Source organism: Pangasianodon hypophthalmus, chromosome 4 (assembly GCF_027358585.1).
Source record: "Pangasianodon hypophthalmus isolate fPanHyp1 chromosome 4, fPanHyp1.pri, whole genome shotgun sequence".
Taxonomy (NCBI): Eukaryota; Metazoa; Chordata; class Actinopteri; order Siluriformes; family Pangasiidae; genus Pangasianodon; species Pangasianodon hypophthalmus.
The window spans coordinates 2,335,710-2,351,291 of record NC_069713.1 but is presented as its reverse complement, the minus strand read 5'-3'; the positions used below and the strand labels follow the sequence as shown (position 1 = coordinate 2,351,291).

Sequence of the window (15,582 nt, the reverse complement as noted above, 5' to 3'; positions counted from 1 at the left end):
CTTGAATGCTGTATTCCTGATTTGAAGTTAAAGTTTCAGTTTAATATTAATTATTTCCATGTTTTTTTGTGTAATTAAAACTGCATAATAATATGAAGTAATTCAATTAAATTTTATTTGTATAGCACATTTAACAATGGACATTGTCACAAAGCAGCTTTACAGAAATAAATATATTCAGGATATAAATTGTAAATATGTGAATTTATCCCTAATGAGTGAGCCAGAGGCAATGTTGGTGAGGAAAAACTCCCTAAGAGGACATGAGGAAGAAACCTTGAGAGGAACCAGGCTCAAAAGGGAACCATCCTCATCTGGGTGCAACGGATAGTGCGATTATAAATAAATCCCTTCTATTATTGTGTACTATATGGACAAATAGTGCAATTGTGTAACCATGAAATTCATTACAGTTTTCACATGAAGTCTGTTGGAGACCTGAGTGCAAAACTGCTCGCGGCAACCTCAGCCCCAAAGCCATTACAGTACAGCTCCCCAAGCCATCTCCACGGCCCCCAAGTGGCTCCATCCCCAGCAATCCAAACAGATCTTCAGGCCGTCCATATGGGGCCACCCCCAGCAGCAGTGAGTGATCTCCAACTGATGAGAACTCCAACCAGAAGTAGGGCATCAGGATGAATCAGGCAGGTCCGGAGATCCGAAGGGGTCAGGATCACTGGTATCTCAGGAGTAGCATGTGTAGCTCGACAGAGAGAGAGTGAGAGAGTGATTGTTAGGTAAGCTTTTGTCCCGTAATGGTTAAGGACAATGTACTTTGTGTGCAGAGTGCAAGCAGGGACTCCGGCAAGACTAGCTATGACAGCATAACTAAAAGACTGTATGCCTGTGAACCCTCCAGACCTGCTCCTTTACTGAAGAAAAAAAATAAATCGTAAAAGGCTTGACTAAAGAAATATATTTTCAGCCTAGACTTAAACACTGAGACTGTGTCTGAGCCCCGAACACTAACTGGAAGGCTGTTCCATATCTGTGGGGCTTTGTAAGAGAAAGCTCTACCCGCTGCTGTAGCCTTCAGTATTCTAGGTACCAACAAATAGCCTGCACCTTTTGATCAAAGTAGGCATGGCAGATCATAAAAGACCAAAAGTTTGCTTTGAGACCATTTGTGAGACCATTCAAGTGCTTTATAGATAAATAGTAGTATTTTATAATCTATGCAAAATTGATTAACTGTAATTGATTAGCTGTAATTAACTGACTTCCTTCCCTAGAAAGAAAAACAGAGGGTCTCGTATTTTTATTTTACTAAGCAGAAAGTTTCAACTTTGATTAGTGTAAAACCTGTGGTTATTAAATGATATAAAACACAGAAGGGATTCAATGCTTCCTCTGCTTTTTACGTTACACTCTACAGACTTTAATTTCTTTTTTTTTTTTTCTTGAAATGATTTGTTGAAATAACTTTTTTTTTGTTTGTTTGTTTTTTTTAAATCCACGGTCCTGAACATTTATAGGTTTTCTGTTCGTAGCACTGCTGCCATCTGCTGGTGAAGAGGGTGTATGTTAGCTGGTATAATGGTGGTAAATCAAATATTTTTTAACAGTGAGTTTTTTTGCTCCTTGGTAAAGATTTCATCAGATTTGTTTGACCTTGCCAGCTGATATAAATCTGAATAATCAGCTTTTTAACCAGTAGATAAGCAGGTCTTCAGGATTTATCTGGCCCTCATTTAGAACAATTTTTTTAAAATCAAAACTAAAGTTCACCCTATTTGTGGGAATCATTTCTTTATTATTGGCACATTTGGGATCTCTGCTTCTACAATGTATAATACTAATAATAATAATAATAATAATAATAATGCAGTCTCTGCTTAAAAAACAATAGAAACCATCACAGAAATTCTAATGGTTTCCACTATAAATACCATTACAAACCATCAGCTAACCAATAAAACCATTATCATTACCGGTCCTTAATGGTATCCACTAGACATAAAATGCCACCAATAGAAGGCAACAAATTACCAGTAGAGACCCACAGGGACCATTACAGCTTCCATTAAAACCAGTAAATCCAACACAAATTCTATCAGAGTTTCTGTTGTTTTTTTCACCATCACCACCACCAATAATAATAATAATAATAATAATAATAATAATAATAATAATAATGATGATGATGATGATGATGATGATGATGTTAAAACTGAAATTTCTAATATCCTCCAGTTAAACCAGTGATTAAACATCATAAATCATGAAATTGTTTCAAAGCAGAAATAAAGAGTGAATCTGATTTATACTCAGTGAAGTTGCAGTGGATTTTGTTTATAAGCCTTTTATTTATTTATTTATTTATTTATTTATTTGTAGAAAGATTCTTCAGTCAGCTGTGTTTGTAGATGAAGCTTTAACTCTGTATAAATCAACATTCCAGGTTCAGGACTACTTTATCAGTGTAGTCATGTGGCTCTGATGGCGGATGGATACCATAAAACTCTCAGAATGAAACCTAAAGTTACCGAAACTACTTACAGCATTGCACCAGTGTTGGAAAGTTACAGATTAAAGTCCATAAGAAGAGATTTGGTAAGATTTTCTCGACTTTCTCTCATGTCTGTCTCATCTGAACACTTTTACTGTTTCTGTGTAAAGGCTGTAGATTTGAATTTGCATTATTTTATCCTGTATTTTTAACATTTATTGACAGAATTTTGACAGTGTCCTTAAACTTCCGTTATTTCTAGTAAAGACGTTTTTCCTCAGTATAGGGAAGTGTGTCGAAATGTTTGTCCAGGGTAATCACACAGATTACAGATTAGGAAGAAATGCTCCTTTTAACACACACACAACTTCACTACAGACCTTAATATCCTGTTTGTGTACTAAACATTTAGGGTGTAAACACAAATAAATCACCAAATACTCAGTTGTATCCGCAGGGTCTCATCTTAATGTAATTTCACTATCTGTTCTTGTGTATCATATTTTTTAAGAGAGAAAAAACAGGCGTGTTGTGTCCATTCTTAACCCTTTCATGCACACATTATATTATTATATAACATCCATATTAGTGTATGGTTTTATTACAAAAAAAATTGCTTGCTAATTATTTTCCATATTGTTATACACTTTCTATCAAAAAGACATCAGAGGAATAAAATCAGAAAGGTAAAACATTACTTCTGAAAAATACACTGATCAGCCATAACATTAAAACGACCTGCCTAATATTGTGTAGATCCTCTTTGTGCCACCAAAACAGCTCTGAGCCGTCGAGGCCTGGACTCCACAAGACCTCTGAAGGTGTGTGTGGTTTCTGGCACCAAGACATTAGCAGAATCCTTTAAGTCCTGTAAGTTGTGAGGTGGAGCCTCCATGGATCAGGCTTGTTTGTCCAACACGTCCCACAGCTGCTCGATCAGACTGAGATCGGGGGAATTTGGAGGCCAAGTCAACACCATGAACTCTTTGTCATGTTCCTCAAACCGTTCCTGAACATTTTTTTCCGTCTCGGTGCAAGCTCGGTTGCAGAGGATAGTGAGACAGCTGAGAAGAGCATCCACATGATGTAAAAGAAAATGTGATTCATCAGACCAGCCCACCTTCTTCCATTGCTCCATGGTCCAGTTCTGATGCTCACCTGTCCATTGTAGGAGCTTTCGGTGGTGGACAGGAGTCAACATGGGCACACTGTGATGCACTGTGTGTTCTGACACCTTTCTATCAGAGCCAGCTTTAACTTTTCAGCAGTTTGTGCTATAGTAGCTCTTCTGTGGGATCAGACCAGATGGACTAGCCTTCACTCCCCACGCTCATCAGTGAGCCTTGGGCGTCCATGACCCTGTCGCTGGTTCACCGGTGGTCCTTCCTTGGACCACTTTTGGTAGGTACTAACCACTGCATGCCAGGAACTGCATCCCACCCCTTGAAAGGTGTAATGAGATAATCACTGTTATTCACTTCACCTGTCAGTGGGTTTAATGTTATGGCTGATTGGTGTATTACAGAACAGTATTTGTATTTTTTAACAAATACAGCAATTGTGCAGTTACACATGATGTATTTAAAAAGAACAGAAATGCCTGAGACATGCTGCTGTGTGCTGAGTTCTTCTAATTAATTATTTTATTATCATTAAGAATGTGTGTGTGTTATTTATATGTTTACAGTGTCTCCATCATAAAGTAACTATAATCTTCAGAAACACATGATCGCTTGGTGTAATTTTTATTAACTAGTATATTAAATGGATTGCATTTAAGATTTTTTTCTGTTTTTGTTGTATAACAGAGCAGTCATGTTCTTCCGCTGTCTCCTGCTGGTTCTCGTCTGCCTTCAGGATTTCACAGTAGCTGAGAGTAAGATAAAGTTTATAATCTTTTCAGGTTCATGATGGTTTACAGTTCTCCAGCTCATATCTAGCAGTGAGTCAAGCCACATATTAATATTTAATTATATAAATTATTGTGTTGTGCCCCAAACTGTGTGTGAGTGTGTGTATATACAGGGTTTTACGGTAATCACCTGGTGCTTTTTTTTGTTCATTTTGCATAAAACTGCTCCATTAATACAATTCATCTTTAATGTAAATATAATATACAAAACCAAGAACATTTCAGTTTCATTATTAACAAGAACTAGACAACAGATGACAGTAATTATAAGTGCTCTAATCTATTATTCTTTAATATCAGTTTAGTTCACTGTGACAATTCTGTAAATTATTTAAAGAAAAATAGTCTTAAAGTTTTAGGCTGATAAGCTCTTACCATTTCTGCATCAAATATTTTATCTAGTTATTATAAATTATAACTAAAATAACTAAAACTGACATGCAGCAGCTTTTTCCCCCAATCTGAGGTGGTTACTGTAAAACCCTGTGTATATGCGCACTCCAGCATTTAATCAGAGTATTAAGCTGATGGGACTGATTGATATATTAATATTAATGTTTTCACACAGGTGCAAATGGACCAAAGACATGCTGTTTCAGTTTCCAGACACATAAAATCCCTGTAAGACTCATTACAGCGTATCAAGAAACAGATCAGCACTGTTCAAAACCTGGAGTCATGTAAGCTTTCACTCCCTAGTTTATTTATTATTCATTTTAATTAATAATAAAAAAAAAAGTTAGCATTTTCATGTCCATTATTGCTTTATGGTGATGTGTAATATAATCTAACTTTAAATTATCGTGGAGGTTTGGGACGTGTGAGAGGGTTTGATTTTCTGTCTTTATTGCAGTTATACACTGATGTAAATCTTCTCTCTCTGCAGCTTTACCCTAAAGAGCGGCCGTGAGGTGTGTGTAGACCCCAACGTCGAGTGGGTGCAGAAACATATGAAAACAATTGACCAGCGCCTGTATGCAAGCATGATCCAACCTCAGCCGAGTGTGAGTAATTGAGTAGTGAGTAATTATTATTATCAGGGCTTGAATTTCGGCGCGGGATTGCGGGGATTGCGCATAATTTAAACCATTCCCGCAAGTTTTAACTTTTATAATGTGAGAAATTCCCGCACAGATGTATTTGCTTCATCTCAGATCTAATTACCTCAAAATACATCAACAGACGCGAAAAAAGAAATCACCGGTTCAAACAGTGTGTCTTTATTTTAGAGTTTAATATTCCGAGTCATAATGAGCTGCTTGTGAAGATAGTATCAGCTTCCAAATGATATTATTTTAATCCCGAAATTCAAACATTAAATGCTGTTTTGCTCTTTATAGTGTGTGAGCGGATTGAGCGCGCCTGCCGACTCAACACCGCCGCAACGAAGCGCGAGGAAATCATCATCTCTCTGTCTTACAATGCGCCTTTTATCCAAAGTTAACATGAATGAACATAAGACAGTGTGTAAAAATAGTCTCCTGCTTACTGATATTCATCCTCTCTCACTTTTCAACCGTGAGGAGACCCAACAGCTCGGTATGCAGTATATATTTAATTTATGTCGAAATAAACATCATTCACTAAAATGGTTTTTAATCTTAGAGAACTTTTTTTATTTTCTTAAAATAAAAAAATCTTACACACTGACTTTTTTAAAAAAAAAAAAAAAAGAAATTGAACTGAAACTGGAATACATGAAATTCACTGATTCTGAAAGACATTAATACAACCCCTGGCAAAAATTATGGAATCACCACACTTAGAGGATGTTCACCCAGCTTTTTTACTTTATAGCAAACAAATAAATCATAGATATGACACAAAAAGGTTTTGTTCAATAGCTTAACATTCTGGCTTTGTGAAACATACATCAAAAAAATTCACTGACTTTTTTTTTTTTAATAATGGCATGTCTTTTTCCAAATCAAGTAGAGGAAAAAAGTATGGAATCACTCAATGTTGAGGAAAATATTATGGAATCATCTTCTTAATTTTCACGCCTTTCTTAATTTCCACTTCTAAAACAAATACCGGGACAAGTCTTAAAATGCTAATTAGTCATCAGTTAAAAGGGAGTGCTTACACACTTTAATGGGCTGTTGGACTTGGCTAATTGAAAGGAAACATGGCTCCAACGAGAGAGTTGTCAGTTGAAACAATGGAAAGGATTATAAAACTCCTTCAACAAGGAATTTCAATGCGGAGTGTGGCCAAAGAAGTTGGTTGCTCCCAGTCAGCTGTGTCCAAAATTTGGTGCAAGTATAAACTTAATGGGAAGGTTATAAAAAGAAAACATACAGGCAGACTTAGGAAGACGTCAAAGCATCAGGATAGAAAACTCAAAGCAATATGCCTTGAAAATAGAAAATGCACAACAAAATGAAAAACAAATGGGCGGAAACAGGAGTCAATGTTTGTGAAAGAACTGTAAGAAGCCGGCTGAATGAGATGGGATTTACATATAGAAAAGCCAAACGAAAACCAGCACTAACACCTAAACAGAAGAAAACAAGGTTACAATGGGCTAAGGAGAAGCAGTCATGGAGTGTGGATGATTGGATGAAAGTGATATTCAGTGATGAATCACGAATCTGCATTGGCCAAGGAGATGATGCTGGAACCTTTGTCTGGTGCCGTTCTAACGAAACATATAGATAGATAGATCGATAGATGGATAGATAGATAGACTTTATTGATCCCATGAGGGAATTTCTTGTGTTACAGCAGCATGGTCAGTAGCAAGACACAACACGTACACGTACATGTACGAGTCTGCTCATTCCCAAAAAACACACAAAATATAAAATACAATAAGTTAAATTAAATGTAGTAGTGCAGATATGGAACACAGTTGTAGATTTAACCAGATTTACATCAGTATTTACATAAGTACACTTGTGAAAAATGGTAGTGAATAATGATGAATATGAAGAACCTTGAGAATGTAGGATATAATGACAGCTTTCTAAATGATAGCTTTCTTGTAGTAGTGTGATGTGAAAGTGTTATCACACACAGGTGAGCTGTTGTACAATGTTACCGCGAATGGTAAGAACGAACTCCTGTAACGTTCTCTGTGACAACGAATTTGAATGAGTCTTTTGGAGAATGAGCTCCGCTGACTCTGTAGTGTGCTGTAGAGTGGATGAGACGGATTGTCCATGATGGAGAGCAGTTTGTTCAGTGACCTCCTGTTCCTCACTGACTCAAACGTCTCCAGTTTGTGTCCAATGATAGATCCAGCCTTGCGAATAAGCTTGTTAATCCTGCTGGTATCCCTGGCACTGATGCTGCCCCCCCAGCAGACCACAGCACAGTAAATGGCACTCGCCACTACAGACTGATAGAAGATCTCCAGCATCTTGTTGCATACATTGAAAGATCTGAGCTTCCTCAGAAAATAGAGTCTGCTCATTCCCTTCTTGTACACAGCATCAGTGTTGGTCCTCCAGTCCAATCTGTCATTTAAGTGTACACCCAAATACTCGTAGTTGTTAACAATTCCAACATCCTCACCCATGATGGTTATGGGCTTAGTCAAAGTTTTAGTCCTCCTAAAGTCCACCACCATCTTCTTGGTCTTTGTCACATTTAGGAGTAGGTCATTCTTAGTGCACCAGTCCACAAAGTTATCCAGTAGAGTCCTGTACTCCGACTCCTGTCCATCCCTAATACATCCTACCACTGCAGAGTCGTCGGAAAACTTCTGCAGGTGGCATGATTCAGAGTTGTACTGAAAGTCTGAGGTGTACAAAGTGAACAAAAATGGAGACAGGACAGTCCCCTGAGGTGCTCCTCTGTTACTGACCACCGTGTCAGACAGAGAGGCCCCCAGTCGCACAAACTGGGGCCTATCTGACAGGTAGTCAGCAATCCAGGAGATGGTGGATGTGTTGACACCCATTCTGAGCAGTTTCTCACTCAGCATGAATGGTTGGATGGTGTTGAAGGCACTGGAAAAATCAAAAAACATGATCCTCACAGTATCACCACTTCCATCCAGGTAAGAGTGAGTACGCTGCAGCAGATAGATGACCGCATCATCCACACCCACATGAGGCTGGTAAGCAAACTGGAGTGGGTCCAGTGCAGGTTTCACCTGTGGCACCAGATGGGTTAAAACTAGCCTCTCCAACACTTTCATGACATGTGACGTCAGGGCAACCGGTCTGAAGTCATTGAGGCCAGATGGGGTGGCTTTCTTAGGTATCGGTACTAGACAAGATGTTTTCCATAGCACCGGTACTCTTTCCTGCATCAGACTTAGATTGTAGATGTGCTTCAGGATACCAGACAGCTGAGTAGCACAGGACTTAAGAACCATGGGACTAATACCATCAGGGCCTGCAGCCTTGCCTTGATCAAGTCTCTCCAGCTGTCTTCTCACCTGGTTGGTCGTCACAGTCAAGTGATAGGATGTGGTCGGTCCAGTTGAGGAAGGCAGTGGGGGGCTGTGGTCAGGGATACTCAGCAGGGTGTGGTGTTGCTGTAGATGTGTATTTGTTGTCTGCAAGGGTGTCAGGACTGTTCCTGTGTGGGATGGCCCAGCAGGGGGTCCTGTGCTGAACCTGTTAAAAAACACATTCAGTTCGTTGGCACTGTCCAAGCTGCCCCCCTGCTGACGTTCTTTCATGCTGAAGCCTGTGATCTGCTTCATGCCCATCCACACATCCTTGATGTTATTTTGCTGAAGTTTCCTCTCCAGCTTCTGCCGGTACAAGTCTTTACACTCCCTCAGTCTCATTTTTAGTTTCCTCTATATCCTTTTTAGTTCTTCCTTGTCACCAGACCTGAAGGCCCTCTTTTTCTTGTTCAACAGATCTTTCAGGTCACTGGTGATCCAAGGTTTATTGTTCGGATAACAGTGTACGGTTCGAGTAGGGATGATGGTATTGTGGCAAAAGTTGATGTAGTCTGTGACACAGTCAGTGATACTATTAATGTCATCCCCATGTGGTTCACAAAGCACATTCCAGTCTGTGGTCTCGAAGCAGTCTTGCAGGGTCTCACTGGCTTCCTGTGTCCACCCCCTCACCGTCCTTGTGGATACAGGCTGCCTTTGAACTGCAGGAACATACTGAGGTGTTAAAGAGACGAGATTGTGATCTGAATTACCGAGTGGGGGTAGTGCAGTGGCTTTGTAAGCATCTCTGACATTTGCATACAGACGGTCCAGTGTTCTATTTTCCCGCGTGAAACAGTCAACAAACTGGTGAAAATTTGGGAGAGTAGAATCCAGATTTACATGGTTAAAGTCTCTGGTTATGGCCACAAATGCCTCAGGATGTTGACACTGTAGCCTAGCAACAGTGCTGTGTATGGCGTCGCACACTGCTGTCTGATCAGCTGACGGTGGGATGTAAACACCGATTATCATGGTGCAGGAGAATTCACGTGGTAAATAATATGGGAGCATACACACGGCTAAAAGTTCAATGTCCGGGGAGCAGAGACGTTCCTTCACGGTAACATGCCCGGAATTGCACCACCTTTCATTTACGAAAACAGCATTCCCTCCACCTTTCCTCTTACCGCTGAGTGTCGCATCTCTGTCCGCCCGAATGAGCTTAAAGCCGGGTATGGAGGCACTGTGATCAGGGAAGTCCGTATGCAGCCAAGTTTCCGTAAAGCACATTAAACTGCTATCCCGGTACTCCCTCTGGGTCCGAACCAGTGCACACAGTTCGTCCATCTTATTTCCCAAGGACCTCACATTCCCCATGATAGCAGACGGGACCGCGGGTTTAAATCTTCTCTTTTTCGCTCTCAGTTTCGCACCGGCTCTGCAACCCCGGCGTCTCTTCCTGAGCTCTGCTGGGATCTTATGCCTGTCTCCGGGAAGAAGCGTTGTTTTGGAGAGTACCTAAACACAATGCCGCTCTGCTGAGCCCAGCTCCCAACCACAAAAAGTGATGAGAACAGCAAAAAGACCATCAAAACGGGAAAAAGGTGTATGTGAAACATGATGAGTGTTATCTAAAACAGAAAAAAAGAGAAAAAACTAGGGAAAAAAAAAAGACACAGACAAGTTAAAAAAGTTAAAAAAAGCCAAAACTTCACATTTGGCTCGGAGCTGCTGTAACAGGCTGCTGCTCTCACAGCACCACAGAAGATAAAAGATGACTGTCTGAAGAAAACAATCAAATTTCCCAACTCCTTTATGATATTGGGTTGCATGTCAGGTAAAGGACCAGGGGAGATGGCAATCATTACCTCAGCAGTCAATGCACAGGTGTACATTGAAATTTTGGACACTTTTCTCATTCCATCCAAAGAAAATAAGTTTGGTGGTGATGAAGTAATTTTTCAGGATGACAATGCATCTTGCAACAGAGCAAAGAGTGTTAAAGCTTTTCTTCAGGAAAGGCATATCAACTCAGTGACATGGCCAGCAAACAGTCCGGATCTCAATGGGGAATATTGTTTTTCATTAGTGAAGTCTATGCGTCAAAGAATTCAGGCTGTCATAAAAGCCAGAGGAGGATCAACAAAGTACTAATTGTGTTTTTTTGTTAATGATTCCATACTTTTTTCCTCTACTTGATTTGGAAAATGACATGCCATTAATAAAAAAAAAATGTCAGTGAATTTTTTTGATGTATGTTTCACAAAGCCAGAATGTTAAGCTATTGAACAAAACCTTTTTTGTGTCATATCTGTGATTTGTTTGTTTGCTTTAAAGTAAAAAAACTGGATGAATATCCTCTAAGTGTGGTGATTCCATAATTTTTGCCAGGGGTTGTAGATAGTTTTAATACAGTTCTTAATGTCAGTTTGGAGGAGAGCATGACAAATTTTGTTATTAAGCTGTTTTGAAAACCACCATACATTAAAATCTGTAGACATAAATAAATGAAGATTATTAATTTAGCCCGATGTGTCAAAATTTATTCTCCCCCCTATAATCTTTAAATCCCCCCCATGTGACCCATGTAAGGTGGGAAATTCCCCCCCAGTGTAAAAAACGAAATTCAGGCCCTGATCTTTATTTATTTATTTATTTATTTATTCATTCATTCATTCAAAATGCACTTTTTATGTATTTAGACAGAACAAATAAAGCTTTTTACTATATATTCTATTTAAACAAACTTTTGCTTGAATTAATCTAGCATTGTTTAACTGAATTAAACTATAGGCTGTGGGGATTAATTAATTTTATTTTTATACATATTAAAGGACATTTTAAATTTGCATATTATGTGTTAAAACAAAATGTTGGTCACCTTCAAAGACATTAAAGTGTTCATGATATCTTTGATAGCAACATTGAAAATTTTTAAATGAGAAGACAATGTTTATTTTAATCATGGTTAAATGTATATTACTGTTATCACGTATTAATCTCCTGGAGGTTTGGGAGATTTAAAACTGTGATTATTTCATTAATGCAGTTTAACACTGATTCAGACTTTCTCTTTCTCTGCAGTTTTATTGACGTGTGTGCAGATCCTGTGCAAGACAACATGAAATCAGTTGACCAGCGTCTGTTTGAAAGCTCAATTCTCAGTAATTAAATCCTTTCTGCAACCTAATAATTGGATGAAGCAGTAACAGAATAAAGCTTTTACTTATTAAATCATCTTTAAACATGAGGAATTGCTTGAATGATGTATTCCTGATTTTTGTGCAAGTTAAAGTTTCAGTTTAATTTCCATTATATCCATGTTTTTTTGTTTAATTAAAATGTGATCAAATCTGCATTAAAACGGCATTAAAACTGCATATTAATATGAAATAATTTTTGTTTGTTGCATTCAGTAAGATTGAAACGAGTCACTCGAAACTATACATAAATAATCTCGTAATTATTGAAACATTTTCCATGATTTATACAAATAAAAACTGTTATGTATGCTCCTCAACCAAAGAGCATTTGATCACGTTTTATTGAACACTGATGATTGTTTGCGAGAAAACACTGATGCTAAGTGGTAGGTAATATACAATTATACGCCAAATGCACTTGTCTTGAGAGTTATAGGAAAGTAATGTGATGGAGCTGCGTTATTGTTACCCTGAAGTTGACTGTTATATTAAATGTCGTGGGTCGTCCATGAAACAAGTTAGTTCCTGTTCCACTTACGTTATAGTAGCTATAAACAGTCGTTCCCTCACCAGCCTCTCTTTTTTCTCTCTGTTGAAGTTAATAAGACAAAAAACGCAGCTTGTCACGTTACCGAGAAACCGCAAAGAAGCGTAAACTCCTCTGTCCTGAAAATGACGGAAAACTTAAAGTTACAGCTTTACCTCTGACACTGGAGACTCCTTCCATAAATGTTATATAAACGTCTCCTTACAGAAAAATTTAGCATGTCAAAGATTACACACGTTCTTCAATTTTGTTTAAGTGCAGCGGCCCTGTGAATGAGCTGTTACTGTAGACACGATAACGTAAAGATTAATATAATCGTGTGATCTGCAGCTGCACAACAGCGCTGTGGTATAAACATCAGATACAACGTTCATTTCTCGACGTGCAACGCTGATGAGCTCAGAATGAACCCCAGTGTGTTTTACATTAAGACTAGCTTGGGTTCCAGATCCAGTCCTCTACTGAACACGCCCTTATCCACTTCCCCTCGGTTAAATCCCTGTCAGTATGTTACACTTCACTATTCTACATACTGCCTTTAGTAAATCCCAGCATTCAGAGCTGTATCCACTGGCGATAAGAGAGTTAGCAAACATGCTGTAAAATGTTAAGCTAGTATATCAGTGCTAGCATTACAAGGTGTAGCATTTAAGTAATCAGTAGCATCTTTCTTTAGTCTTTATGTCAATGTTGAAAAACTTCACATTACTTACCCAACTTACCCAGAATGCACTGAGATCTGATTACACAATTTCTTCTTCAAAAATGGTGAAAGGCGGCATATTAAAATTTAAAACATTTTTCACACTTCTAACACTGGACTTTACTCGAGTATTTCCATCTGTACAGCAGGACTGTAGCTACATTCCTACCTAATTAATAGGCCTGTGCATTATATCTAGCAATAATAACAAAGAATTTGTTTACAAATTTATTATCCAGGTTTGCTCGTGGAACGAGACCCACAAATATATGTTAGGAGTTTCACAAAAATGAATTAAATTCACAAATAAATAAAATGAGATTTGCAAATTAAAAAAACGTAAAACTATGTTTTTATGTCACAAACACAACTCTGGCATTCATTTGTGGATCGCATCCTGTGCATTTGTGAATTTTGAAACATTTCTCAGGTCAAGACACGCACACAAGTCCACAAATAGGTGGACTCTACCCACCGTCTACTCAAGCCAATCGGATAATGGCCCTTTTGATTTAGCAACTGTGTTAAAGGCTCCCCCATAGAGCACTGTCATAAAGCCAGTATCCTGTCTGGTTCATATTGTGTGGGGAGGGTTAAGATGGGGGTTTTTTGGTCTTGGCACATTCCAGGTGGCATGATGAAGCTTATTTCTGCCCAACACTGCTCAGTAGCCCTCAATTTTGTGGACATCAGGTGGCTGAGGGGATTGTTATCAGTAAACACCACACATTTGTGGCCCAGCAAGTACTCCCTACACTTTTCATTCATGGCCCACTTGAGTGCCAAAAACTCTAATTTCATAGAGCTATAATTGGACATATTGCATTCAATGGGTCTAAGACTGCGGCTAGCATATGTAATCGGCTGTACCTTACCCACCTGCTCCTGGGAGAGGTCTGCTCCCAGCCTACCATGTCCAGCATCCACTTCCAGGATAAAAGGCAGGGAGAAATCTGCGTAGGCCAGCACTGGGGCCGTGGTGAGCTTTTCTTTCAATCTCATAAAGCTTACCTGACACTGATCAGTCCACATTTCAGATAAGCTCCACTCCGCTTGCTTTCTGGATTTCAGGCCAGCACACTCAGCCACCAGAGGGGCCACAAACTTGGCAAACCCCTCTACAATACAGCGATATTAGCTGGCAAAATCCAGAAAAGAGCACAACTCTGTCACACCGGATGGTTGCCACCACTGAGCTACAACCTCGATCTTGCTTGGGCCAGCTGACACACCCTCCGACGATATTACATGTCCTAAATATCTTCCTCCCATTGTAAAAACACAACCCCTTCAACCCCTCATGCTACAGCTGGCTCAGGACCACCTCCAAATGCTCCAGATGTTAGGCTACTGAGGAAGAAAATACCACCACATCATCAAGGTATAAAAGCAATGATTGACACTACTGGTCCCCAAACAACCTTTCCTTGGAAAGTCCTTGGGGCATTACAAAGCCCGACTGCCATTCGATTCCATTCAAATAGCCCGAACAGAGTACAGAAGGCAGTCTTAAACCAGTCATTCTCAGTGACAGGGATCTGGTTGTACCCACTGGCCAAATCCAAAGTGGAGAACCAACAGGCCCCTGCCAATGAGTCCAAGGACTCCTCTATCTGAACAGGGGAAATGCATCCTTCCTGATTATAGAAGTCAACTGACGGTAGTCAACGCACATGTGCAAACTACCATCCTTTTTCTTGACCAGAACGATGGGCTAGCCATACGGGCTACAACTCTCCCTAATGACTCAGGCCTCCAATAATTGATTGATATGTGCCTTCACTACCTCGTACTCAGATGGAGGTATCCACCGATGCCGTTGCCGGACTGGGGTGTCATCCAAAAGGGGAATATCATGAGAAATTGAATTAGTACACCCCAAATCTCCCTCATAGGCAGAGAACATTGATTGGAACTTGTAGAGCAGAGCCCTTACTTTATCTTGTTCTTCCCCTGAAAGACCAGACAAATCTACTGCCTGTATGAGGTTGAAAAAACTCATACTACTCCATACCATCCCACTGGTAATGGCCAGTGTGAATGATACCTCAGGACCCTTCATAACCTTCTGCGTAGTCTTTCCAGGAAGAGGGATTAGGTGGCCTGTCTTCCCCAAGTACTGTTCTCTTATAATACGACCCCCCATAAAGCAACAATTGAGTCTCCATTTTTTTAAATATTTGACCAAGAGCCATGACTCCCTTGTTGAGTGTTTGCTTGGTAGGGCCCAGGAGATTGGGGAAGGTGGTGTTCATGAGTGGGTCTTAGACCATCAAACCAGGTTACAGGTGGCTTTTGAAGGGGCGCTGGAACAATTAAGGGCTGCTGAGGATCGTCGCAAGGTGCAGAATGACCATGATACATGTCCATGGTACACCGCTGGAGGAGGGCCAACTTGTTTATCATCACTCACTGTTGAA

General features: G+C 39.6%; 1 protein-coding gene across 2 annotated transcripts; it reads left to right on the top strand.

Annotated features, from left to right (window-relative positions):
- Window positions 1–136: 136 nt before the first annotated feature.
- Window positions 137–12,105, top strand: LOC117597205 (C-C motif chemokine 3-like). 2 transcript variants are annotated; one of them, XM_053233770.1, is made up of 6 exons: window positions 599–737; window positions 2,402–2,553; window positions 4,258–4,325; window positions 4,930–5,041; window positions 5,248–5,365; window positions 11,794–12,105. In XM_053233770.1, exons 3-6 carry the CDS (start codon window positions 4,265–4,267, stop codon window positions 11,800–11,802), a joined length of 300 nt encoding a protein of 99 aa, XP_053089745.1. In that variant the 5' UTR covers window positions 599–737; window positions 2,402–2,553; window positions 4,258–4,264; the 3' UTR covers window positions 11,803–12,105. The 2 variants fall into 2 exon arrangements, with proteins under 2 accessions (XP_053089744.1, XP_053089745.1); XM_053233769.1 differs by lacking the exons at window positions 599–737; window positions 4,258–4,325; window positions 4,930–5,041; window positions 5,248–5,365; window positions 11,794–12,105 and adding exons at window positions 137–318; window positions 414–585; window positions 1,491–1,542; window positions 3,206–3,850.
- The last annotated feature ends 3,477 nt before the right edge of the window (window positions 12,106–15,582 follow it).

What these genes read in the sequence shown, in the direction of transcription:
- LOC117597205 (XM_053233769.1), top strand. Translation starts at nt 137, where the DNA reads ATGGACATTGTCACAAAGCAGCTTTACAGAAATAAATATATTCAGGAT. An exon ending in AGGGAACCATCCTCATCTGG is followed by an intron (nt 319 to 413) that starts GTGCAACGGATA and finishes AATTCATTACAG; the next exon opens with TTTTCACATGAAGTCTGTTG. An exon ending in TGTTAGCTGGTATAATGGTG is followed by an intron (nt 1,543 to 2,401) that starts GTAAATCAAATA and finishes TCAACATTCCAG; the next exon opens with GTTCAGGACTACTTTATCAG.